Genomic DNA, 26,202 nt, shown 5'->3' on the forward strand with positions numbered 1-26,202 from the left:
AAGCAGCGAGATCATGATCTGAGTTGAAGTCGGACGCTTCACTGATTGAGCCACCCAGGCTCTCCAAAACCCCTCTTATCCCAGTGTTTCCTCTTAGTAATTAAATTCCCTCTTGCCCAGGCTATATTTGCAACTAAGTCTGGTTCTCACTGAGGTCTCTTTTCACCTATTGTGATAGCCAGGATTAAAATCTGTTTTTACTGCTTAAATATTGTCTAGCTCTGGTTTTTCACAATATATCCCATGAACAAATGAGGTATACATGTTAATAAACTTGTTTGTTTTTCTCTGTTAATGTATCTTTTAATACAGGGTTCTCAGCCAAGAAGTAGAAGGGTAGAGGGAAAATAATTTTTCTCCCCTATATTCCCTGTTTGTAAAATCAGTTCTAGAACACAGAGATGAGAAACTGCCTCATTTAGAAGGTGAGAGTAAAAATGTTCACAAATTGGAAGATTTAGTATTGTAAAGATGTCAAGTCTCTCCAAATCAATTGAATCTGTTGAATCAATCAATAGATTCAAAGCAATCCCAATCAGAATCTCAGCCTTTTTTTTTTCTTAACTGAAATTGACCAGCTGATTCTAAAATTTACTTGGAAATGCAAAGGACCAAAAATAGCCAAAGCAACCTTGAAGGAATAAAGCTGAAAGGTTTATCCGATCAGACATTTTTTATAAAGTTATAGTGGTTAAAATAATGTTACTGGCATAAGAATGGTCAAATTGGCCAATGGAAAAGAGAGCATCCAGAAATAGAGCCACACATACAAGGTTTCCTAATTTATTACAAAGGCAACATGGTAGTTCAGTGGAAGAATGGTCAGTTGAGTAAATGCCAGGTTAACCAGACATCTATTTGAAAAACAAATTATGTTGACCTTTACTTGATACCATACAAAAATCAGTTCCACGTGGATGACGGATCTAAATGCAAAAGGTAAAATAAAGCTTTGAGAGAAAATACATTTGTAACCTTAAAGTAGGCAAATATTTCTTTAAAAGTACTAACTACAAAAGATGGTTTAATTGGATTATAAGAAAGTTAAGAGCTTCTGTTCACTGAAAGGCACAATTAAGAGAGTGCTACAAATATCCTGAGATAAGACATCTGAGGTACATATATCCAACAAAGGACTTGTATCAGGTATATGTAAAGAACTCCTTTAAATCAGTAAAAGAGATAACCCAATTGAAAAATATGCAAAAAACTTGAATTGGCTTTTCAAAAGTAGATAAACAATGGGTGGGGTCATAAACATATAAAAAAGACTCTCAACTTCCTTATCAGGAAAATGCAAATTAACAGCACAGACCCTGCCTGGGATTCTCCCCCTCCAACTCTCTGCCCCTCCCCAGCTCTTAGGTACAGGTGCATAAGTGTACATATGCACTCTGTCTCTCTTTCTCAGAATAAATAAATACACTAAAAAAAAAAAAAAAAAACCAGACTGATATTAGCAAGTGTTGGTGAGGATGTAGAGCAACTAGACCTCTTATAGACTGCTGGTAGGAGTATAAACTGGTATAACTGGGTTGGAATATTTGGCAGTACCTACAAAAGGTAAACATATACATTTCCTATGACTCAGCAATTTCATTTCTAAATATATATACAACAGAAATATGTTCAACAAGGGGTGCCTGGGTGGTTCAGTTGGTTGAGCATCCAACTCTTGATCTTGGCTCAGGTCATGATCTCATGGTTCCTGAGTTCGAGACTTGCAATGGGCTGACAGTGTGGAGCCTGCTTGGAATTCTCTCCCTTTCTCTCTGCCCCAACTTAAAATAAGAATAGTAATAATAATAAAGAAATACGTTCAACAAAACATACATACTAAGCAGCACTATTCATAATAGTCCCGAATTGGATGCTACTCAAAGACCATGAACAGTAAGATGGATTAAAAAGCTGTCATACATTCACATGGAATACCATGGAGAAATAACAAATGCTCGCATGACAATATGGATGAATCTAACAAAACCAGAAAGAAAAAAAGTTAGCCAAAAGAGAGATATACAAATAGAATTGCACAGTGTATAAACTATAAAAATAGACAAAATTAAGTTCGTTATTCCAAGTCTGAATAATGGTTATATCTGAAGTGGGCAGAACTGACAAAAATAAGAGGTAGCTTCTGGTGTGATGGTGATGTTCAGTTTCTTGATCTGGCTGCTGCTGCTTACATTGGTGTATTCAACATGTTAAAATTCATCAATCTGCACACACTTATGATTTGTACACTTTCCTCATTACTATTATGCTACAGAAAAGATTAATGTACATGACAAAAGGCAAGTCAATTAAACAGCAAACTGGAAGAAATTTTCTACAATTTCTTACAAGGTCTAAGTAACATATGAAGAACTCATGCAAATCAATTTTTAAGAAGCTAGCATCCAATAGGAAAATGGACAAAAAAACACAAAAAGAAACAGGCAAGTAAAGAAATAAAAATGGTCCCAATAAATGCATTGAATATACACTAGAACAATGGAATGCTATTTTTCCTATCAAATTATCAAAGATTAAAAGAAACTAAGAAGGCTGTTGCTGAGGATTTGGTGAAATCAATGCTCTTATTCCTAATGGAAACATAAATTAGTATAACCTTTCTATATAAGTCTTAAAAAATTGTCATATCCTTTGACCCATTAGTTTCACCTCTAGAAATTATTCTAAGGAAAAACCAGAGTTGCAGTTAAAGATGGAATCATATCAGTGTTGATACAATGGTTATTTTGAAACCATATAATTATTCAATAATGGGAAAATGGTTATATTATGATAAACATGCATGCAGGGATATTATGTTATTAACAATATTTTCAAAGAGTAATGAATAGTTAGACTCATGATAAATTTAAGTGAAAAATACATTCAGAATTCTACGTATGATACATTTTGCTTTAAAAAATATCACACATTAAACATACATTTGCATAAAAAAAGTCTGTAAGAACACAATACTATAACGTTAATAGGGGCCATCTTTGGCTGGTAGATTAACAGATAATTTTAATTTTGTGGCTTATTTTCTATACTGAAATGTTCTTTGGGCATTCATTACTATTATATTCAGAAATCTAAGAAAATAGGGTAAAAAAAAATAACATCCGCCCAGTTTTCTTTACCCTAGAAATCTGAGTAACCTACATTTTTGTCTCTCCTTCAGCTCCCACATTCAATCTGTAACTGCTTCCTTGATTTTACCTTAGAATTATCTGTCCAAACCATTATTCCATCATTTTTTCTCTCATTTCCAAAATTCAAACACTTGTCTTCCCTAATGACTCCTCCAAATGACTCCTCATTTTGATAAAATGGCCCTATCTTTCACTACTGCTACATTCTAGCCACATGAAGCCACTTTATATAGCGACCCTCCCACTCATGCCCCTAAAAAAATCCACACCAGGTACTTTCACACCTCCTAACCTTGGCATATTCAGTTCTTTCCCGGTAATGCATTTTCTCCTTTCGATCTGTCTAATCCGATTCATAGCTCAAGATTTATCTCCGGTATCATTTACTGGGTGTAGCTTCTCTGAGGCCACAAGAATAGACTCCTGTTTCCAAATCAATCCTCCAACGGCAGTTTATACATATTTCAACATTTATCATTCTGCACTTAGTGCCTCGCTTTCTCACTGTATGGAATAGGCCATTTCTTTTTAAAAATTTCTTACAATCTATTTGGATGAGTGAACATAAAGCATACATATTTGCAATGTATCTATAACGGGTGTGAATTTTCTCCTGCATCTGATAGATAAGTGGCAACAAAATACTCGCCATAGTGTGTGAGTGTGTGTGTGTGTGTGTGTATGTGTGTGTGTGTGTGCGCGCGCGCGCGTGTGTGTTTCATTCAAGATGGCAGAGAACGTCTTAAAATAGTCCCACACAAAAGCACTCACACCCAGAGCCTCGAGTCAGAAGAACGGGCTACACCTAGCGCAACAGCAAAGGACAAAAGAATTAGACCTAGATGTTGATGTGCCTCGGTCCTAAATACTCGCAGTAGGTCCCACACATAGATTTTAAAACGTGTTAGAAAACGGGCACCTGCTGCCTTCATTACGAGGGCCACGCCTCGACCGTGAAGGATGACCTGAGGCACTTCTGGATACTGACCCAAAAGATCGGGGACGAAAAAGGGGGAGGCTAAGTTGTATTCAGGAGTATCCAAAAGGCACGATAGGACCCCGCCCCGCTCGGGCAGAGTACGCCCGCAAGCATATCCATCCCCGGGGAAGGAACAAGCAGGGGGCGCCTGTCCACCGGCCTAGCAACGGAGCCCCAGCTGGGAATTCTGGGCGGGCCTGAGGCCGAGGCTGCCGCGGCAAGGGTGCCTGGAGCTACACCTGTCAGGCTGCCACCAACACTAGGCCCAGAAATCGCCGAGATTCGAGGACCTAGGCGGGCAGGAGCGTCACCCAATCCGTTGTCCCGGGATCGGCCCTTCGCCTTCCCCCCTGTCCGTCTCAAACAAAGGCAATCCACATCCACCGCCATTTTCCCCTTACCTCAAAAACCACCTCTTCGTCAAAGTCCGGTGTCATCCTTCTCCGCCATGCCACCCGCCTCAGCACGATGGGAAATGAAGGCGGGAGAACAGGCGGCACCACGGCGTCTGCTACCGACTGTCCCGTCTGTCCAGAAAACTACAATTCCCAGAATGCTTCGCAGCGCACGCCCCCTCTCAGGGCCACTTATTGGAGCAAAGGATGAGCGTGTGCGTGGGAGGGGCAGGAGCGGGAGGAAGCCCGAGCCCACTGATTGGAGGAGGTTGGAGCTATTGTCCGCCTTTTACGGCTGCGACGAGCAGGGGGCGCCTGAAGTACAGATTTTTTTTTTTTTTTTTTTTTTTTTTTCTGGAGCTGGAGTGGGGCGCGCGCCGGCGAAGCCGCGGTGAGCCCTGCTCGTGCCCGTGCCTGGCCGTCCTCCCTGAGCTCTGCTGGGAGGCGCTCGTGCTCGCCTGCCCGCCGCCTGCGGCTCGCGCCCGGGAGCGCCGCTGGGTCCCTGGAGCCGGTCGCGTCCTTTGTGCGGCGCTCTGCTTGCGCCGCGGGACCTTCGGACGGAATGCGGCCCCTGGCAGAAGCTTTTCTGTTCTTGAAGAGAACTCTTGAAACAATGGACTGTAAGAGGAGCATGGATTGAGGGGGGCTAACGGGGAAGCGAGCTGCACAGGGAATCATGACTTCTGCCGCGGGTAAGTGACGGCGCTCGCGCTGCCGCTGGAAAGTTTCTAGCGAGCGCTGCTAGTCTTGGGCTCTGGAGCAACTTTCTCCTCACGGGTGGATTAACGGTGTTCCCCTTGCCTTTCCCGAGGGCTGTGGCAAATACGGAGCAGACGGCGTGTGCTGCCGAATATTTTCGACCCTTCCTAACCAGAGGGGCTGGTTAGAAATCGTGTCTCTCTTGGGATCCCCCTTGAAACGGAGACCCGCATTGGGAGCTCTGCGCCAGGTGAATCACTAAATGTGAAGAGGGAAACATCTGCTCGTGTGTCCCAAAGTTTGGGCGACTTTGGCTTTGCGTGTGAAAATAGTTTAGATTCCCATGTTAAGAAATCAGTTATTCTAGGAAAGGGCAGTGTTCCCGGAGTATTGAACTCAGCCACCGCTCTGAGTCCCTTTGAACCCAGTACCAACTGGAAACCCTGACCCTTATTAGATGCGGAGGTTTAGACACTGTGACTCCTCTCCTGGTGGTTTTTCCTGTTACCTGAGAAGCAGAGGAGTAGAATTGTCGATAGCAATGTTTTCCTCACCTCACCCAGTTTTTATGGGTTTTTTTTCTGTTTCTACCTGTTCGTCGAAGCCTTATTTTCTGTCTGCCTCCCATAGTCCTTTCTCTTCATCCAGATGACAAAGCCTGTAATTTACCTTTGTGTGAATTTTGAGCATTTCTTGGCGTTGTGTTTCTAAACAGTCTTAAGGGACAGTTCTTATTTTCCAACATGATTAGTAAAGTAATTGCTAATTACTGTTAAAAGCGCTTTAAAAAAAAAGCACTTTATAAGACTATAGGTTAATTTTTAAACCAGAACTTAATAATGCATTAAGTATTGCGGATTTTTCTTTATGCTTTTGCCCATGTTTAAAGAAATACGCTTCATTAAGAATTTTGTAGTACAATAGTGTTAGGCTTCCCCTCAAAGCTGCTTCTAAAATCAGCACTTAAGTATGATCAATTTTTCTTTGCTTTTCATGGCATTTGTTTTAAATTTCTGCAACTTGAAGCTGTCAAACAGCACTCTCAATGTTCTGATTTGTATTATTTTTAAATCATAGATATATTGGAGTGTTGCATTGCTAGGTGTAATCAGATTACAGCTAACCAGGTAAAAAGTTAGCCAATAGGATAAGAAAGCAAGGAGTGAAGTATTCCTGAACATATTGCAGATCTTTCCTATTTAATGTTACATGTATGTATAAGAGATATGTTATCATACACTAAAAGGTTTATAAACTCTTTTCGTTACCAAGCGGAGACTTTCTACGTACTTGAGGTGAACTATTTTCATCTTAAATTTCTGTACCTCACCTTTTAATTTTTATTACTGACCCAGTCCACTTAAATTTAAAATGTTTAGAAATTTAAAAGTCTTGCCAGCCATTTTAGCTCTCACCTCCTTTGGAGTTTCAAACACATTTAAAATATTCATACCTTAAATGTATCGTTTTCAATTCTAGTCCTAACAGTTTATAATGAACAGGTCCAGAAGCATTTAAGTATGTAAATCTGATTCAGGGCTCAGTCTGGAAGTTTGATTCTTTCATTTGAATTACCCTAGAATAATGCAAGCTACTTTTATATTTTATCAACTTTACAATTAATCCACAGACATTTTTGTGGTGTTTAAAAGAACACTTCCTGTGTTTAGCTGAGTTACTTGGTTTTTACCATGGCTTGCTGAGAACATTAACTATCTTTTTGTCTGTTAAGATTTTTTATTCTTTATCACGTCTAAATGGAGAATATGGAAGAGAACTGGGGTTTTGTTTCCATTCTTATAAAATTATGTGTTTATCATTTTGGTAAGCTCTTTATGATGCTTTTTGGTACAATAATCAAATTAATTAAAACATTAAGAGTGTTATTTGCAGTTGGGGGAGGGGGTGTTTGTTTACATTAAATCTAATCTGATGTATTTGGGATGGTTTGGCTTCATTTTTTAAAAATAAGATAAATGTAGAACATCTAAGTTATATGTATCCTGAAGAAGAGCTTTCTTCGTTTTTCTGCATCTGTGAAAGAGTAGGCCCGTAATAGAGACTTTAGAATTATTCTAGTCAGTATATGAAAAGGGAGAGATAATTATCAGTGTATATTTTGTATCTTTTAAAACATATACAGCCTCATTAATGTGCTTTGCCTTTGGGCTGGCCAATAGCTAAGAAGGTGTGCACATGTGAACCACAGCCATCTGTGTCTAACAGATGACGCGTATGTTTGTAATAGTAAAATGGTACTAGTGCTTTACTTTCTTACCTTATTTTTCCCTGAAGCCAAACAGCTGTGTAAATAAAAGAGTTGCTGCTTTGCTCTACACTTTTGGGTCTAAATGTTGTTACAGTATTAAGATCCAAAGGTGCTGGGTTCATTTCCAAACATCATGCACTTATTTCAAGAGTGACATAGGAGCAGGCCATAATGACTTGTTATTTTTTGAGTTGTGTTTCTTTTGAGATAGAGCCACTAAAAAATAATAATAATAATAATAATAATAATATAAATTAAATAAATGTAGTTTAATAAATTAAATAATTTAATTTAAAAAATTAATAAATTAAAAGGATTTTGGATATTGCTATACCAGTGACTTAAATATTTGCTCTTACTAATGATTAATAACTCATTTAATAATCCTACTGAAGTTGATTCCTGCTAACTTTTCAGAATATTATTCTACATTTAAATGGATATTGATTTTTTTTTTTTTTTTTTAAAGAAATTGTCTGTTACTGAGACCTATTGAAGGGTATGTATGTGGCAGCTTTGACTATTCCCAGGCTCTGTTTTCAGGACTGGGGATAGAGCATTATGTCAAAATGCCTCTCTTGGAGCTTGCCTTCTAATGGTGAAGACTGACAAAGTCCTACTGAAGAAATATCATATAAAGATAAGGGACTAGAGAATATAAGGATTCTCCTGAAGCAAGGATCACAGAAGTTATAATCTCAGAATCATATAGGCTTTAGAAATCTGTTCAAATCTGATTTACAAGTAAGGAAACTGAGGCAACCAGATCTTCACAAAGGCACAGAATTAGGTTAGCCAGCTGAGTTATGTTAATCTGCTTCCTCCAATACATAGTTAACAGTGGTAAGCTAATGTTCACAGTCATCTATTTAATTCAGTGAGTGAGCATTGAAAGTGTTAGGTACATATGCTATGCTGTGTTTGTCGGGAATCAACCACCACTCATACGTATTTGCTTGAATTTCTACAAAACTAACGGAGAACAGGTATTTATGGCCCTTGGATGCTGATATGTGTATAATATGCTGATATGCTGATAATGTGTATAAAGCACATTTAAAGAAAATAGTGAAATTGTTACCAAAGAGTAAAAAACAATTTAACTAAAAAGCAAAAATTGATTGGTTAGATGGCCCTGAAGCTTTTGACAGGCTATAAGATTAAGAAAGTAAAAGATTAGTTTGATGAGACTGGATTTTTGTTTTTTGGGTTTGTTTGGTTTTTTTAGTTGTGGTAAAATACACATAAATTTTCCATCTTTACCATTTCTAAGTGTATAGTTCAGTAGTGTTAAATACCTTCATGTTGCCGTGCAGCCAATCTCCAGAACTCTTTCCATCTTGCAAAACTGACTTTTTTTTTTAATTCCTTCAAAAATCCCAAAGATAAGATGTTTTAAGAATGGTTACAAAAATGAAATCAACATGACAGTTTGTCAGTTTTCATTACCTTGGGTAAGGTGGGAGGTTGGGAAGAGGCCTAGGGCAATCGTACTTTCCCTTAAGACTTAATAGGTCAAGAGTTTAATTTAATAGACTATTATAACAAGGTTTATCATTAGGTTTTGAATGGTTGTACAATTTTTTCTACTTAAAAGTAATAGCATGTGTATTAAATAGCTAAGTGAAATTGTGTAGCTTTGGGAATTTGTATTAAATTATTTTGGAAGTATTTTTTTATTATCTTCTTTATTATGACATTATACCAGGAATTGAATGAGAGGGCATATGTCATTGTGTGACCTTGGTTTGGGAAAATGATTGGTAAAAGGAAGTAGAGCACCCTATTCTCTCCCTCTCTCTCTACCCACCCCCACACTTTCATGTCATAGCTTCCCAAGTGTCGTGACTAATTTCCTTTGTTGAAAAGAAAATCATCACTAAATGAAGTATCAAAGCCTCTGTGTATTCAAGTACTTAATGTCCAACAGTTATTCGGAAAGATTTATGGTTTTTGTTTAGTAAATTAAGTTTTTGTTAGACATTAGATCCTGTTGGAGGAACAAACATGCAGTGTAAGAAGTATAAGATAAAATATTTTTACTTTAGGTCTCCTTGGGGAAATGTGACTAGGTGATAAGAGATAGTTTAGGTGGAAAAACCTAAAGAACTTTAAAAAAAATACAGATATTCGGGCTCTGTATATCTTTATTTTATAGGTCTTTTGAGTGAGGCTTTTATTAGGTACCTTTAGGATAGGACTAGGTCTGTATAAACCTAGCATTGTATAATAGGTGTTTATTAAGTACTTTTTATATAGTGTCAAGGGAGGATTGCTACAATTGAAATTGTGGTCATCTTTTGTGTGTGTGTGTGGTTATCTTTTAAATGTACTACAGTAGTCATTATTAATTAAGGGTACACAGTATATTCACATGTGGAACTTAAAAGAATACACGTGTCCAGGCTGTATTCCTAGAATCTCTGATTGATTAGATGTGGTGTAGAACCTATACACATGACTTTTTAAAAAATAAAGCTCTGGGAAGGATTATAATGAAAATTCCCAATGACAATTTCTGTACAGAGAAATACAACTTTAAAATGAATCCAATAATACAGAAGAATTACTTTTGTTTTTAAGTTCGGAAAATTTTTGATTTCTGTATTCCTTTTTAAGATAGTTTTGGGGTTCTAGTGGGGTAGAATCTTGAGAAAAAGCATTTATATAACTCTATGGTATATCATTGAAGTTGAAGAATACTACTGCTTACTGAGAGGCAAACTTAAAGAGTTCTATCTACATATAACTTAGGCAAATTCACTCACTTAGCACTCAGCAAATGAAGTACTTTTCTTCTATAAGGGTCCCAAAAGCAGAAGCCAATGATCTCATTTAGTGTCTACTGAAGATATGGTAATCTGTTCTAGAGTTAGAAGAAAAACTGTTTTGGACTTGATAAGAAATGTACACTCTACCCAAAGCTTTGTATATTGGAATTGAAGGACAATTTAAGGAATTTTCGAGAGTAACGTTGACTCTTTAACATAATCTGCCTAGTAAAATGTAAGTTCACCATTTTGTCAAAAAAAGTAAAAATGTTATCAAATTTAATCATTTATCATCTTTTGGGTTTTGTTTTTTGTTTTTGTCATCAAATTATTATTTTTTCCTTTCTAGAGATTAAGAAGCCACCAGTGGCCCCCAAGCCAAAGCTTGTGGTAGCAAATAATAAGCCTGCTCCACCTCCTGTTGCGCCTAAACCTGATATTGTGATTTCTAGTGTTCCACAGTCAACAAAGAAAACCAAACCAGCAATAGCCCCGAAACCAAAGGTTCTGAAAGGCTCACCTGTTAGAGACATCGGGCAGTCACCATCAAGGAAAATCATTGTGAACCTGCAAGAGCATAAACAGGAATTACCTAAAAATGCTGACAACTCTAATTGTAAAAATGTAGGGCATCAGAGCAGCGATTATATTTTACCAATGTGCTCCTGTAATTCTCAGTGTATCCATAAACTTGGGAATAGAGAACATGTGTGTGTAAAGCAGCTTATCTTAGAGCCCCTGGAAATGCATGAAAATTTAGAAAATAGTGAAATTGATGAGTCCTCTTCAGCTATAAAAACAAGGAGTAAATGTGATTCTAACTTTGAAAAAGTCAAGAGCCAGAATGCAGTAGTTTTAAAGGCAAACATCCTAGAGGAGAAGCTTAAAGATGTTTTAACACAACGAGCATCACCTTTTATTTCCCTACAGAAGCACAGCTCCACAGACAGCCCAGAAATGACTGATGGCTATAATTCCAACAGACAATTCAGAATTGAGTTTGCAGACCTGTCACCTTCCCTGTCCAGCCTTGAAAAAGTTCCTGATCATCACCACTGCCACTTACAGATTCCTAGTGATGAAACTTATCAGCATAGCAGTGAAAAAAGCAACAGTTGCTTTCATTCATCTGAACGAGAAACTCTGGAAAATGATAAAAGAAGTACTTTTCCATCTTCAGATGGAGTTAGTAAGAAATCAGAAGTCAAAGATCTTGGTCCCTTAGAAATTCACTTAGTACCATATACCCCCAAATTTCCAACTCCCAAGCCCAGAAAGACACGGGCTGCTCGTCTGTTACGCCAAAAGTATATAGATGTTCCTAGTGAAAGTACTGAAGAACCAGAGAATTTAGACAGTAACCCTTCTTGTCCTTTAGAAGCTGGTTTGAAAAACAGTAAAATTGGTGTTCTTCATCAGAATGTTTTGTGTAACCAGGAACAGGTGGACAAAGTGAAGCCAGGAAATAAAAGTGAATTGAATGTGTACTGCAACAGTGACAGACAAAATTTACTCAATCCACAGAAAGTTATGTGTCATGAAACATCTTCCTTTGACAAAATAGAAACAGATTGTAATTTGAGTTCTGACACCAAGACAGTAGATGGTTCCAGTATGTCACTTGCTATGGACAAAGGGACCAGTTTTATAAGATGCAGTACTTTATCTATGAGCCTGCCTAAGCAACTCAAATTAACTTGCAATGAACATTTGCCTACTGCCTGTAACCTGGAAGCGTCTGCCCCTCAAATGCAAAAAGAATCTATAATAAAAGGTGAAAGTTCCTCCAGAATTGTCCCCAAAAAACCTCAGAGACACAGCTTGCCTGCTGCAGGAGTACTTAAAAAAGCTGCCTCAGAGGAGCTGGTGGAGAAAATTTCTTATCCCTCAAATGAAGAAAACAATTCAGAGAAGGGTCTAGAAAGAAATCACCTTCGACATTTGTGTGCCCAAAACCATGGTATGTTGTCCTCCTTTGATATGACTAAACAGACTTCAGAAAAGCCAGTGTGGAAATTACCTCATCCTATTTTACCCTTTTCGGGGAACCCAGAATCCTTAAAATCTGTCACCATATCATCAAATAGTGAGCCTTCAACTGCCACGACTAAGCCTAGAGCGAAATCATTATCTGCTATGGATGTGGAGAGGTGCACTAAGCCTTGCAAAGACTCTCAAAAGAAGAACTCTTTAAAGAAGTTGCTGAACATGAAACTGTCCATCTGTTTCATGAAGAGTGACTTCCAGAAATTTTGGTTCAAGAATAGCCAAGTTGGAGATACAACCACAGGCAGCCTCTCAGGTGGGGAGCGGAAAGGGATTGAAAGTGATTGGCATGGCACGTTGGTAGAAGAAAAGAAAAGTAAGCCCATCAAAGCATACTCTGCAGATAATTACAGCCTAGAATCCCAGAAGAAGAGGAAAAAGTCTCGGGGCCAGACCAGTGCAGCTAATGGACCAAGATCTGAGTCTTTGGATGACCAAATGCTCTCCAGGGAGTCATCATCTCAGACACCTTGCAAATCTATTACAAGTGGCTATGCACCAGAGTATGAAAATATACGCCATTATGAGGAAATACCAGAGTATGAGAACTTGCCATTTATTATGGCTGTAGGGAAAACTCCCGAGTTAGAATGGCAAAATTCCAGAAGCATGGAGGACACCGATGCAAATGTGTATGAGGTAGAAGAGCCATATGAAGCTTCAGATGGCCAGCTGCAACTTGAACCCAGACATCAGCATTCCAGGTAACACTTAGGTGCCAGACAGGCACTGCGCTTTAACTGAAATTAACCTGCACCAACCCTGTGAGATGGGGAAAATCACTTGGTGAGAGAGTGGCTTAGTTAAGCATATATTAAATTATTCCAAACTACAGTATTCTTTTATCATATAGCCAGAATGGATGTTTTCAATGCAAGCTTGAAGTAGTTGAGTTATTTTAGTAGCTGATTCAAAGAATTTGACCCAGTGGTAGTGTAGATAGTACAAGAGAGACCTAGAAGAGCGAGTTTGCAGGGCCTCCAAAGCACCAACTTAGAAGTCATAGCAGGAAACTAGGAGAGGAAATTGGCCAGTTCAGTGAGGTTTATTTGTTAGGTGTAGGAATCTGTAAAGTTTGAAATCCATGTGTTTGCCTATGGTGCCCTTGTCAGTTAAAACCTCTAAATTTGCAAAATTTCCTCTCTGATATTAGTTATTTTGCTTGTTGAGGACTAATTGCTGACTTCATATGGAGATAGGAAAAATGCAGGAAGTGGAAAGGTACTATCCTTTCTTTCTCAGTTTTGTATGTGTACATGCTACCTCTGATATACCTACCTACTCCATCCATCTTATTAAAACCTTGACCATCTTTAATGGTCCAGCTCAGCAACCACTGGCTTCATGAAGCTTTTACAGACCTGGTAGCAAGTGTTTATTTCCTATTCTGATCTCCCTTTTATGCTGTGGTATCCTTACAGCCTTTCTCTGTGTGTTTTATGGTGTAATTATTTATTGGTATGTCTGATGTTCTGTTTTTAGTTTTAAGCTCCAAGAAGAGTTTGAGTCATACCTTTTTATCCTTCATGAGGTCAACCAAGGGGCTGAGGAGGAATGAGTAGGTGTTGGTTGGATGATAAAATGAATAAAAAAGAGGCAAAAAAAAAACCAAAAAAAACCCAACCCACAACACTACCACTGCAGCTGCTTTTTTCTCTCTGTAGTCACAAAGAGGGGCTTTTGCATTGCATTTAAAGTGTTTTGTGTTTAACAAAAAGCACATAGACCCTTTTTGAAGTCTTCGTGTTCTTATATTTAAACCTCAAGCCTTTGAATACTCAGATCTACAGTGGGACTTTTGTAGAAATGTTAACACATATGGCACGTAGTAGGGGCTTAAAGGATTATCAGGAGAATTGAATAAATAAAAATGTCAAGCAAAATCTTAGTGTACCAAGTAAAATTGTTCTAATTTTTTTTAGCTTACAGATGCTCTCCTAACATTTTTCTTTACTGATAAACCCTGTCCTTCCTCCTTTGACCCATGAAAGACTTAGCCTCCCTTGCCTAACTTTTCTCATAGCTGACTACATTCTGTTTACAACTGTCTACTCTGAACGTTAGTACCTAGGCAAAAGCCTTTTTCTTGGTATAAATATTTTGACAGAGAATTGAAATTAAGTATCCCAACTTAAAAAAAAAAAGTATTCTCATGCCTCCTCTTCTGTCCATGGAACAGTTTTGTTGGTATTGCCCTCCTTTTAATATTCTTTTGTATAATGAATAGTGTGTCTGTGAGAAAGGGAAATTAATTTGGCTTCTTTATGGTATACTACTGTCCTTACCTAAGATGAAGTTTTTTTCTTGAAACTGGAGGTTTGGCCATCCCATTGGCCCTCAGGCTTAAATCTCAAGGATCTGTCATTATTGCTAACACCAGCTGTAAACTTCTGGAACTCAGCCTTTTTCTGCTGTTTCGTACGCAGGGCGCTTTGCTCTGGTGGTGGTGGGAAACGTGGTTGGAAGGGGTTAATGTACACAGCCAGCCTGTGCAGCTGGATGGCATTCTTAAGGAGGGTTCTTTCTCAAGGCCACAGGAAACTGAGGGCGGCTTTGGACAGGTTACAGGCTGTCAAGTAGGGCAGTCTGGTGAAGAGTGAGTGAGCTCTGCTTTTGAATTAGCTTTCCACAGAGATTTTTGTTTAGGCCTGGAGCAGGGAGCCAGGCTTGAGACTCTTGAAATGTGCCAGCTGAATCAAAAGCCTTCAGTCATAGGGTCAGACTAACAGCTTTTCCTGGGAGGTTGTACCTTTTGTAAACAACATTGAATAGACAGAGAAGGCAAAATCCAAGCCCTCATGAGGAGGATACCTGGACACCCTAAAATAAGGTAAATGAGAAGTGGGACATACATTTCAGGTGAGTTGAGTGGATCCAAATGGAAATCCTGTTTGGTAATCTAGCTGTTGAAAATATATAGACCTCTGCCTTACAGTAATTAAAGTCCAACCCAGTAAAGTTCTAAAATGATTAGAAAAAACACATTATTAACCCTATGTAAGATCGTTCTGCTGGAAAGAGTAGACAAGTGTCTTTAACAGTTTCTCGATCCTCAGGGAAGAGATTCTGGCTCTTTCAGAGGAGATTGGCTCACAGAGACTTACTAATTTTACAGAGTCCACATATATAATCAACCAGATTCTGGATTAGTAAACAGACACTGCCAAGCTATGGTCACCTTCTTTAGAAGACAGATGTTTCATGAATCCAACAGCTTAATATTTACTAATTCATAACATGTTTGTCATTTATCAGGAAATTATTGTATACAGTTCCCAGTTACAAATACGATTGTATTCTAAAAGTTAATTGTAATTTGGAACTTAGAGTGTATTGTCCAAAGAAACAATTTTGGAAACATTGGTAAAGGACTCAGTTTAGCACCCAAATTATATTAACCATTACTGTACTGGCTTCCACTTCCCTTGTCCTGGGTGAATTCTTCCTCTCAGCTTCTCTTTGTGCTGAGGCAGGAGCATTGGCCAGGGTGGAGTTGAGTACCCCCATGTCAGAGAAGCAAATCCACTGAGTCTGAGAGGCAGTGTTTATGGAAAGGGTGAGGTGACTAAAGAATGAGGAAATCGGGGGCTGGGTTTGCTTTGAGAAAGACTGTAAGGCATTGGGAGTGATAAGGAGAAGGGAAGGGCTGGGTGATTGGGATTTAGAGTGCAGTGGATTTTCTTTCCCTCCTTTCTCCTCACTATTCCTATCCCTCCTCTCTTTCCCTCCCCATTCTCCACTGCAGGATTCTGCTAATTGGGTTTCTGACCTCAGGCAAGAGTGAGTAGAGGAAACTGGAGGAGGGGAGTTGGCTGCTGTGAGGAGTGGTGCTGGGAAGCCCTGCAGCCAAGAAGGGTGAATAGCCAAATATGAAGGTAAAGGAGGGTGAAGGGAATACCCCTGGCCGTAGAAACTGTAGCTTTTGGTGTTCCCAGATGGGTCACCGTTTGCTTACTGCCCTGGGTTCTCAAAAGCAGTTTTGTTGGGAGCCAGATTGTGAGAAACTCTGGAGTATTCTGGTGCCTTTTGGGTATAGTTAGGAGCTCTCTTGGCTGAAATGTTTCAAACATGATTATCCTCAAATACATAGCAGGCAGGAGGCCTTTCTGTCTCACTGGCATTCAGGTTAATGAGTGCTTCTTTATTAATATTATTTAAGAAGTTTGATTTTCATAGGAAAGTTTGTAAATTTGGGCTGTTAATATTAAAGAGTTATAGACAAATTAGCAAAATAATAGTATGCCAATATGGGAATTTTCCTTTTGAAATTGTAGTGGATTTCTTAACTCTCTAACCAAGAAAAACTTTCCCTGGAACCTTTCTACCTTTTTCCTCTGTTGTTTAATTCTTATTATAAGCACTTCAAAGAAAATGAATGATTATTGAGTTTTCCTGGGTAACCTAGCAAGCCCTCAGTTTATATATTCCACAATATTGACCCGTGTGTAAAGCACTGTGCCTTCAAAAGTGAAAGGAGAGTGCCTACCCCCCAGAGTTTCTGTCCAGTGAGGCAGCAGACAATTACAGGGCAGCATGGTTTTGTGATTCCAAACTTTGAGTTATATCCCAAGAAGGGTGTTAAAGATGACTTCACAGGGCACCTGGCTGGCTCAGTCAGGGAGGAGCATGCAATTCTTGATCTCAGGTTTGTGAGTTTGAGTCCCAGGTTGGGTGTAGAGATTACTTAAAAAAATAAATTAAGATAAAGATGACTTCACAAAGGTGGTAAGACTAGACCCAAGGCTTATAAAAATGGACAAGATTGAATTTGGCATTTAGGAGGTCATTTTTTAACCTTGATAAGAACAGTGTCAGTGTTGCTCTAGAGGAAGAAGCCAGATTGCAGACTGAGGAGGATTTCAAAGAGAGGAAATGGAATCAGCCAATGTAGATGGCTGTTCTTGAAACTTTGCCCAGAAGTCCCCATCACTTGACAGGTTTGGATTTATCTTTTGGTTTTCCTCAAGCACCAAGATTCAAAATAAAATAAACTTCAAAATAATTTCTTCTTAATCAGTAGACCCTCATTTCTGATGAAGGAAAGTATTAAGTTTTTTGTTTGTTTTCTCCCCATTTTAAGCACAAAACTGGGCTTAATGAGCTGGCCAAATGACAAATCGTCTAAAATCCTGTTATGGCTTCTGTGTTGTAAATCATCAGACCTAGTCTCTCTTGGGTTGCATTTACCATCTGGTGGTAGTGTTGGATTTTAATGTAATGATTAAAGTATAAATTAATAGCCCTAATAAGCATTTCCACCTTATTGTAGCACTGATAAGATTATGCACTGTTAGAGGGTAAGGGTTAGGACTCCTGTATCTCAACAGAAGCCTTTTACTGGGAGTTATTTACAGCATCATCAGCTCAGGAAATATCAAACATTTGTATGGCTCTTTAACTTTGGCTTTCTTGTGTTGGAATCATAACCTCACAATTTTGGCAAATCTGTTTGTTTACATACTTACCCTGCATTTGAAACTGCAGCTAGAAGCATTGGATTTTATTTCTTGGCAATAAAGTTTTTCTTTTTTCCTTTCAAATTAATTATTAGCAATTAGTGAAATTGCAGTATTTTTTCCAGCGCTGTCACTTTGGTCTCATTTTTTGCCAAAACAGATAAGTGATATTTTATCAAACATTATGCTTTTCTGTGGTGGAATGTCACTTTATACTTTTGGATGCATATTTTTAGTCAAGAGATAGAAGAACAAATATCCTAAATATCCTGTCATGGTAAAAATACATTGTGTTGAGATAGATGATATTTGCACATTTGGCGGGTGGGTGGCATTATTTTTAGAGATGATTGGTATTCCATTGCTAGATTTTTATTAAATTTTTGAATAGTAAAAATCTAAAAATTTTGTAATTTAGCCAAGGATATCATAATTTTGCTTTTTAAAAGTTAATAATCAATTATATCAGTGAGACAGAAATTGCTTTGCAAAATGAGCTTCTGACCTATTTCCTAGAAAAACATTCTCAGTGTGAACCTTTTGGGAAAGGACACCTGTGGGGAGGGAACAAGGATGGCCTTCATTGTTTTCCTAAACATTTTTAATTCCTGTAAGGACCTGATTGGTAAAGATAATCTGGTAATCCATCAATCTGTAAATGGATTAAGCCTGTTAATAGGATGTTTGGAACTTAATGCATTTTTGCAATAGAAATAACTGTGAGTAGGTCTTAGGTTCCTAGCCAGCCCACAAGAACTTATTTAGCTTCTGATATGTGAAAAGTGCAATGGAAATTAATAGCAAATGAAATTGTGGCAATACCAAAACAGAACAATAAAATAAGATTTTTGTAACTTTTAAATGCTGATACATTCAAGGAGGTGTAAAAGGTAGTGTGTTGAGGAACTTATTAGGAAGGAACAGGATGAAGAAGTGGAGAAGATGAACTTTGGCTCACCATTCCTCCAGGTGGTTCAGGGGAATTCCAAATCTAGGCTCATGTTCTTTTGTAGGGTGATGAGTGTATTCATATTTCAGGTATTCGTAAGTAATGCCTGTGCTTTGTATATTACTTTTGTAAGCTTTCTGTGTTCTTCCAGACATTTCTTTTAAATGCATCATCTTTTCCTGGAATTACATAGATTAATTTGGTATTTAGGGCAAGCCCTTTATTAAAAAAGTAGACGTGTTTATATGAGCCTATTTATTTTAATACTTTTTTGAAACTATATTAGTAGCGAAGTGTAGCAAAGTGTGCCACAACTCAAAGAGCAGTTTGAGTTGTAGCACATTTGGGTGTAGGAAGCTACAAAGTAGATGTTTTTTTAATTAAATTCTGAGTTAAGTTCAAGAAGTGCACTGCCTAGTTTCCTCTGGGTGGTATAGAAAAACTACTTTGGATTAGTCTGAGTCTGGTAATCGTGTTTGTGGATCTCTGAAGGTTAAAAAAAAAAAAAAGTATTTGCAAGTAGTTTTGACGTCAGACAGAGATAAGCTATCTTTGGAATTATAAAAATTGGGTTGACCAAATAGACTACCAGTGGAGTAAAGTGTGATGATAGTATTTCCAGGAAGAACAGCTGTCTTCTGCATTTCTCAGCCCTTCTTGTTTGCATGTATTATAGAGCCATTTTGGTTCCATATAAGTGTGCATTGGAGTAAGGTTGTATTTGGTGTTATCATACCCTTTTATACAAGAAGAAATCGAATCACGGTGATGGTGACTTCAGGAAAAATGGACAATTAAAATACAATGAGATTCGTGATTCTGAGCCCTAATGTCCAAGTGTCTGTTTACCAGACTCTCCCATTTATCAAAGTATTTTGGTTTCTGCTTCAGGAAAGGTGAAATAATAAACACCGAACAAAGAAAATCAGTTCCCCCTGAATGTTTGGATAAAAATAAAAAGGAAAACAAACACATTTAGCCTTTTTCTGTTTGAAATGGTGTAACTGCTTATTCTTGAGCTCCCATGGATTCCATAGAAAACTTTGTTTTACTTAGATCATATATTTTTTTGAAGTCAGTTTCTTGGTAACATATTTTTGACAAGTTGATATACTTTGGCATATGTTAGTATCATCTGAAACATTAGGAATTAAAGAATAGATTTGGTTTTTGATAAATTTAGAATAGCTCGTTCTTTTTTCTTTCGTCATCTGAAAAGTAGTTCCGATTTGAACTCTTTGGCAATTGTAATTTCAAGTCCAGGAAAGTTGGTGTAATATATACAGAAGGAATAATTGGTGACTTTTTTTCTGTCTTTTCTCTTGGTCTTTAGATGTATCTGCAGTCACAAGTAAACAGATATTTCAATTTAAATGAGTAGCTGTTTCATTTCTTAAATTTTCTTTGCATAGTTCCACTGATGGAAACATGAGGGAAAAGCACAGTTCCTCACTACTGCCCTTTTAGGTTGTGGGAAGTACTTGGGGTGGGAGGGAGGGATGAATAATGAGCTCATTCATGAGTCCAGATATGATTTATTTGGTATCACGTTTGGGTGAGGAAACTTAAATGGGGACCTTTTGGGTATTTTGAGAAATTTGGAAAGTCATATATGTCTTTTAATGGTTCTAGGTTAAATGTAAATTTTAGAACTAATAAGAGTCATCACAAATCATCCAGTGCAATCTCCTCATTCACTGATGAAGCCAAGCCCAGCAAGACATGCTGACTTTTTCCACGCCACAGAGATGGGAAATTGCAAAACCAAGACTCCAACCTGCTGCTTCAGAATACCACATTGCCCCTTCTAATGCTGTTGTGGAACCATTGCAGTGAAAGTCAGCAAGATTTAGAAAACTCAAGTGATCTTAGTTGTTGAAAAAAGGTTTAGGTTTGCTTGTGACATTGCCTATTTTCTTCAGTTATGACAGATATTGTTATCCCTATTAGGAAGGAGGGCTGCACACAGCTTATGAACACAGGATTATATGGCTCGTGTTTTTAAGATGATTTCAGGTGATTTCAGAGAGATAAGGGCTCAAACTAAGCAGAAACTTTTTAGCCAACAAATATCTGTGCTACTAATATATGTTAACAAAACTTTCTTCCCTCCACTATCTGACTCCCCATCAATCCAGTTTTTTGCCCACCTCACCAAAAGTCTATCAACCAGTTAATATCAAGGATAAGAAATGATCTTAACATCAAATAGCACAGACTCTATACTAAATAGTAATAGTTACTATTTACTCAGTATTTCTGCTATGCCAAGCATCATGCTAGGAGCTCTCTCATAGTCCCTTCTATCCTATAAGGCAGATATTATCTTCTTTTACAGATGAGGAAACTAAGACTTAATGAGTTTTAAGTAACTTGCCCAAGGGCACGCAGGTATTGTGTAGGTGAACTCAATATGGAACCAAGTTCCTGAGACATACTGATTTTAAATCAGGATATGTTCATATTGTTCTGTGCTGTGAGGCATTGGTTTTGCCTTTTTTTTTTTTTTTTTTTCTTTTTATGTTTGATATCGGTAGAGGTCTGTGAATCTTCTCTCCAGGAAACCTTGATGGACAAAGTATTTCTGTCCCAAATTTGTTCAGTGTCTAGAAGGAAAACACAAGGACACCTGCAGTGATATGTATAGACGTCACTGAGCATTTTCAGAGGCTCCAGATTTTTCATGCTAGAAGAGCTCATTGGTTGGAAAGTTTTTGTGGTTAGGAAATTGATGTTTCAGTGTTTGGAAACTGAACTATTCATGCCATATTTGCATTTAGTCAAGGTAGTGGTGTTAAAATGGGTTCCTGTCATTTAGTACCATTTTATGGGGAAATTAATGACACTGGGAGGACTATGCATGTCTCATATTTTCCCACTGATTTACGTGAAAGTTACTTTTTTAGCTATTATCACTATTCCTGATTTCATTCTTTGTCAAATACTTTCTGACCTCTAAAACACTGTAGTTTAATAGTTAATTACTATTTATGGATCCCCAAAGTAAATAATTTTGTAAGGCTGAAATACCTTTTATAATAATATATCCTTATTATCGTAATGAAAAAAAAACAGATTTAAATGAATGGTAGGGGATTTTTTCCCCCAAAGAGGCAGGTGATACACTCTCTGGTTGAATATTGGAGGAGATAGGATTTCTGCAGTCTTGTGAATTATGAGAGGGCAAGACCTGGAAACTGGACAAGGAGCACATTCAGTTAGGCTATAGATTGAGAGAAAATCTTAGATGAGCACTGCTAGCATCATTTCTGGGGCTGCTGACATAGGTCACAGTCACTGGCTTCATCTACCAAGAGGCTTGTGGAATATACCTCCAAGGTGACACTGATCATGATGCCTCTGTGACTTTTTAATTTGGTATCTTGTATTCATTCTGCCTAGGCTCAACTGAATTTAGCTAGTCTTATTTTAAGCAAATAAATGCTGAAAGTCATGTAGAAAACATATTTAAATTCCTTTTGTGTACACCCTGCTGGGCATTTTAACACTGTATCTCGTGTAAAATAATTACAGTGCTAATTATGGCTTCTCCAAAGCAAGCCTGGTAAGTAAGACCTATACTTAGGTATGAAAAGTAGATACATGTGTATGAAATAACTCAAACTGAATTATAGGACTTCTGATAATTCAGACTTCTGATATATTTGTAGTTTTTTTCTCTCAATCCAAATTAATTAATCTATCCAGAAATAACTCCCCAATTGGCTCCATTGTGAGGATGTCTCATTACCAAAGAGCATGTAAGTATGGATTTTTTAGTCTACAGATGTGGATACATGTTTCACTGCCCTATATCACTTGTTTCCTGCCTCTCCTCTTCAAATGTTTTGTGCTAAAACAGGATGAAGAGGGGATAGTGGAGTGCCATGCTCTGAAGGCTTTTGTTATAGGAGCCTGCTGAAATCCTGTTGGCCTCGATCTGCCAGTTTTCCATGACTCTGATTCCCAAAGACTCCTACCTAATGACAGTTGATTTAAAAGGCATCTGATTCCCATGTAAACATAGTGACATTTTAACTGCTAACGGGGATATTTTGAAGTCATTTTATTCCATAGCAGATAATCAACTACTTCAGAGACAGTTGGTGTTTTAGATTTTATTTTATAGAATTTATATAGAGAATTTTGGTAAAATATAAATTTTACTTTTATAGAAATTAATAAACTTAATTCCCCTTGGATAAACCAGAAACCAAATAATTACCTCCTACTATGTCCTTCTCTCAGGCTGGTCTCAACATTTGGAAATGGGGGGCGGGGATAGGGGAATTAGACAAGAAATCAGAGAAACTAAGGAGAGTTCCTATTCACAAGGAATTTACGATTAATCTGGTTTATGATTTTTTTAAGTTGAAAGTGTTACTGACATAACTGTAGATTCATGTACAGTTGTAAGAAATAGTACACGGGCAGGGTGTTTGGGTGGCTCAGTTGGTTAAGTGTCCCTTGGTTTTGACTCTTGGTTTTGGTTCAGGTAATGATCTCACGACTCATGAGTTCAATCCCCACGTTGGGCTCTTCACTGAGGGTGGAGCCTCCTTAAGATTCTCTTTTTCTCCTTCTGACCCTTTCCCCAGCTCATTCTCTCTATCAAAAAAAAAAAAAAAAAAAGTTTTCTCTTTAAAAAAAAAAGAAAGAGGGGCGCCTGGGTGGCTCAGTCCATTGAGCATCCAACTTCGTCTCAGGTCATGATCTCGCAATCTGTGAGTTTGAGCACCGCATCGCGCTCTGTGCTGACAGCTCAGAGCCCAGAGCCTGCTTCGGATTCTGTGTCTCCCTGTCTCTTTGCTCCTCCCCCATTTGTGCGCACGCACTCTCTCTCTCAAAAATAAACATTAAAAAATTAAAAACAAAAAGAGAACGAGTACAGAGAAAAACTAGTATCCTTTTACAAGTTTCTCTTCATGGTAACATTTTGTAAAATTATAGTAAAATAGCACAACCAGGATACTAACATTGATACAATCTGTTGATCTTACTTAGGTTTCCCCAGTACGTGTACTCAGTATGTATATATGTATTTAGTTCTATGTAATTTTGCCACATGTTGGTTTGTGTGTCTGCCATCACAGTGAAGATGCTGAGCAATTCCATCGTTGCAAAGATCCCCCTTGTTACCTTTTTTTTTTTTTAATTTTTTTTTTCAACGTTTATTTATTTTTGGGACAGAGAGAGACAGAGCATGAACGGGGGAGGGGCAGAGAGAGAGAGGGAGACACAGAATCGGAAACAGGCTCCAGGCTCTGAGCCATCAGCCCAGAGCCTGACGCGGGGCTCAAACTCACAGACTGCGAGATCGTACCTGGCTGAAGTCGGACGCTTAACCGACTGCGCCACCCAGGCGCCCCCACCTTGTTACCTTTTTATAACCACACCCACCTCTCACCCATCTCAGTCCCAACCTTGGCAACCAATAATCCATTTCAAATTTTTTGTCATTTCAAAAATGTTATATATAGTGGAATCATAATTCATTCAGCATCATTTCTGGAGATTTCATCCAAGTTGTTGTATGTCTCTATAGCTCTTTCCATTTATTGCTGAGTAATATTCTAGTTAAAGGACATCCAGTTAAAGGGCCATTTCTACTGTTTGGCTCTTAAAAATAAAGCTATAATCGACATTCATGTATAGGTTTTTGTATGAACATATGTTTTCATTTCCCTGGAATAAGTACCCAAAAGTACAATTACAGGTTATGTGGTGATTGCGTGTTTAGTTTTAGGAGGTGCTGCCTCCTAAACTAACCTCCTAAACTGTTTTCCAGAGTAGCTGTACCATTTTACTTTCCCACCAGCAGTGTATGAGTGGTCCAGTGTCTCTACACCCCCTTCAGCACTTGGTGTTTGCCACTTTTATTTTTAGCCATCCTGATAGGTGTGTAGTGACATCCCGTTGTGGTGCAGTTTGCATTTCCTTAATGGTTAATGATGTTAAATATCTTTTCATGCACATATTTGCCATTTATATATCCTCTCAGGTGAAATCTCTGTTTCTTTGGCCCATTTTCAAGTGAGACTTTTTGGTTTATTGTTTTTTAATGTGTATATTTTTTAAATTTTATTTATTTTTGAGAGAGAGAGAGAGACAGAGCATGAGCCGGGGAGGGGCAGAGAGAGAGGGAGACACAGAATCCGAAGCAGGCCGCCGGCTCTGAGCTGTCAGCACAGAGTCCGGCGCAGGGCTCGAACTCACAGACTGCGAGATTATGACCTGAGCCGAAGTCGGACGCTCAACTGACTGAGCCACCCAGGCGCCCCATTGGTTTATTGTTTTTAAAGAATTATCTCATAATTAAGCATCATTTGGTGCCCTACTCCCTAGAGAATAAAATTCAAACTCTTTACCTTAGTAAATAAGACTTTTTGTGGTCTGGCCCCAGTTGGCCTTTGTAATGTCATGAGTTTGCCTACCTGTATAAGATTGACCAACATTCCTAAGCACCCTGTTCTCTTTCATAGCTTTGTTCTACTACCTGACACACCCTCCTCCAGACAGATTATCTTTCATCCTTCTAGACCTAACTCAAATGTTACCTTTCACGGAACTCTCCCTTTCTAGTGTAGGAAAGGTAAGAAAATACCCCTACCTCTTCTACCTATCCCCTTGTCCCACTTACCCGGTTCTGTTTTTCTTTCTAATAACACTTTCTTTTCCCATCAATATATTATCTATTTCCCACTTCTCTCCACTACTAAAATACAACCTGCATGAATGAGTGAGGCATTTAACTTTGTTACATCACTTTCTCCCCCATGCCTAGAACAGTGCCTGACGTATAATAGGCACATTGTAAATAGTTCTTGAAAGACTGAGGAAGTGAATTTGTGGATACTTGTGTTGCCACTCCCTTCCATAGCATGTTACCTAACATACCCTGTTTACAGTGTAATAAAAGTAATAGCTACCATCTACTGTATTGATTGTATACCAAGCAGTACAGGTCACCCCTTTCCTTCGTCTGCTTTTGCACAGCACTACTTTATTATTCTATCCTAGCAGTTTGTTAGCCTCTCCCTACCACTCTCTCCAAAAAAAGAAACATAATATATAAGAAATATAAGAATAAATATTATAAGCATCTTTGTGTCCCTGGCCTCAGCAGATACCTGGCACAAAATAAGTGGTCACATCTGAGTAAATAGTTGTCAGGTTATATATTGCTTTTACTTGTGTGAGGTCAGAATCCAGCTGCATTTTGAGTAAACCAGTGTCCCACTGACTAGGCTTCCAGAATGCACAGGAAACATCTGTTAATTTTGGAAAGCTGTTACACTGATTTGGAAAATTATTGCTATTTGCTAAAACAAAGCTCCCTTGAAGAAGAGAAATTGGGCTAAAAGACCTCACATGAGTCTGTCTTTATTAGATAGTGAGCATCCTTACATGTTGTAGAATTGTTAAGCAAGAAACTTTCCATTCCACTCATTCCACTGGTCATGTTACAAACCTGCAGAAAGAAGCCATA

The 26,202-nt window shown here is 38.2% G+C and overlaps 2 protein-coding genes across 12 annotated transcripts in view; one reads left to right on the forward strand and one right to left on the reverse strand.

Annotated features, from left to right (window-relative positions):
• Window positions 1–4,687, reverse strand: part of VEZT (vezatin, adherens junctions transmembrane protein) — a 77,709-nt gene extending 73,022 nt beyond the window's left edge. For all 9 annotated transcript variants that reach the window (XM_086712611.1, XM_086712610.1, XM_086712609.1 and 6 more), the window contains exon 1: window positions 4,530–4,687. In XM_086712611.1, coding sequence (XP_086568737.1) covers window positions 4,530–4,565 — 36 coding nt within the window. In that variant the 5' untranslated portion in view covers window positions 4,566–4,687. The remainder of the gene's footprint in view (window positions 1–4,529) is intronic.
• Window positions 4,688–4,888: 201 nt separating this feature from the next.
• The window catches only part of FGD6 (FYVE, RhoGEF and PH domain containing 6), a 115,761-nt gene continuing 94,447 nt past the window's right edge, over window positions 4,889–26,202 (forward strand). For all 3 annotated transcript variants that reach the window (XM_086712623.1, XM_025926921.2, XM_086712624.1), the window contains exons 1-2: window positions 4,889–5,215; window positions 10,612–13,012. In XM_086712623.1, the coding sequence (XP_086568749.1) occupies window positions 5,200–5,215; window positions 10,612–13,012 (2,417 nt within the window). In that variant the 5' untranslated portion in view covers window positions 4,889–5,199. The remainder of the gene's footprint in view (window positions 5,216–10,611; window positions 13,013–26,202) is intronic.

Source organism: Puma concolor, chromosome B4 (genome assembly GCF_028749965.1).
Source record: "Puma concolor isolate L17-30 chromosome B4, mPumCon1.1.hap2, whole genome shotgun sequence".
In the NCBI taxonomy this organism is placed as follows: domain Eukaryota; kingdom Metazoa; phylum Chordata; class Mammalia; order Carnivora; family Felidae; genus Puma; species Puma concolor.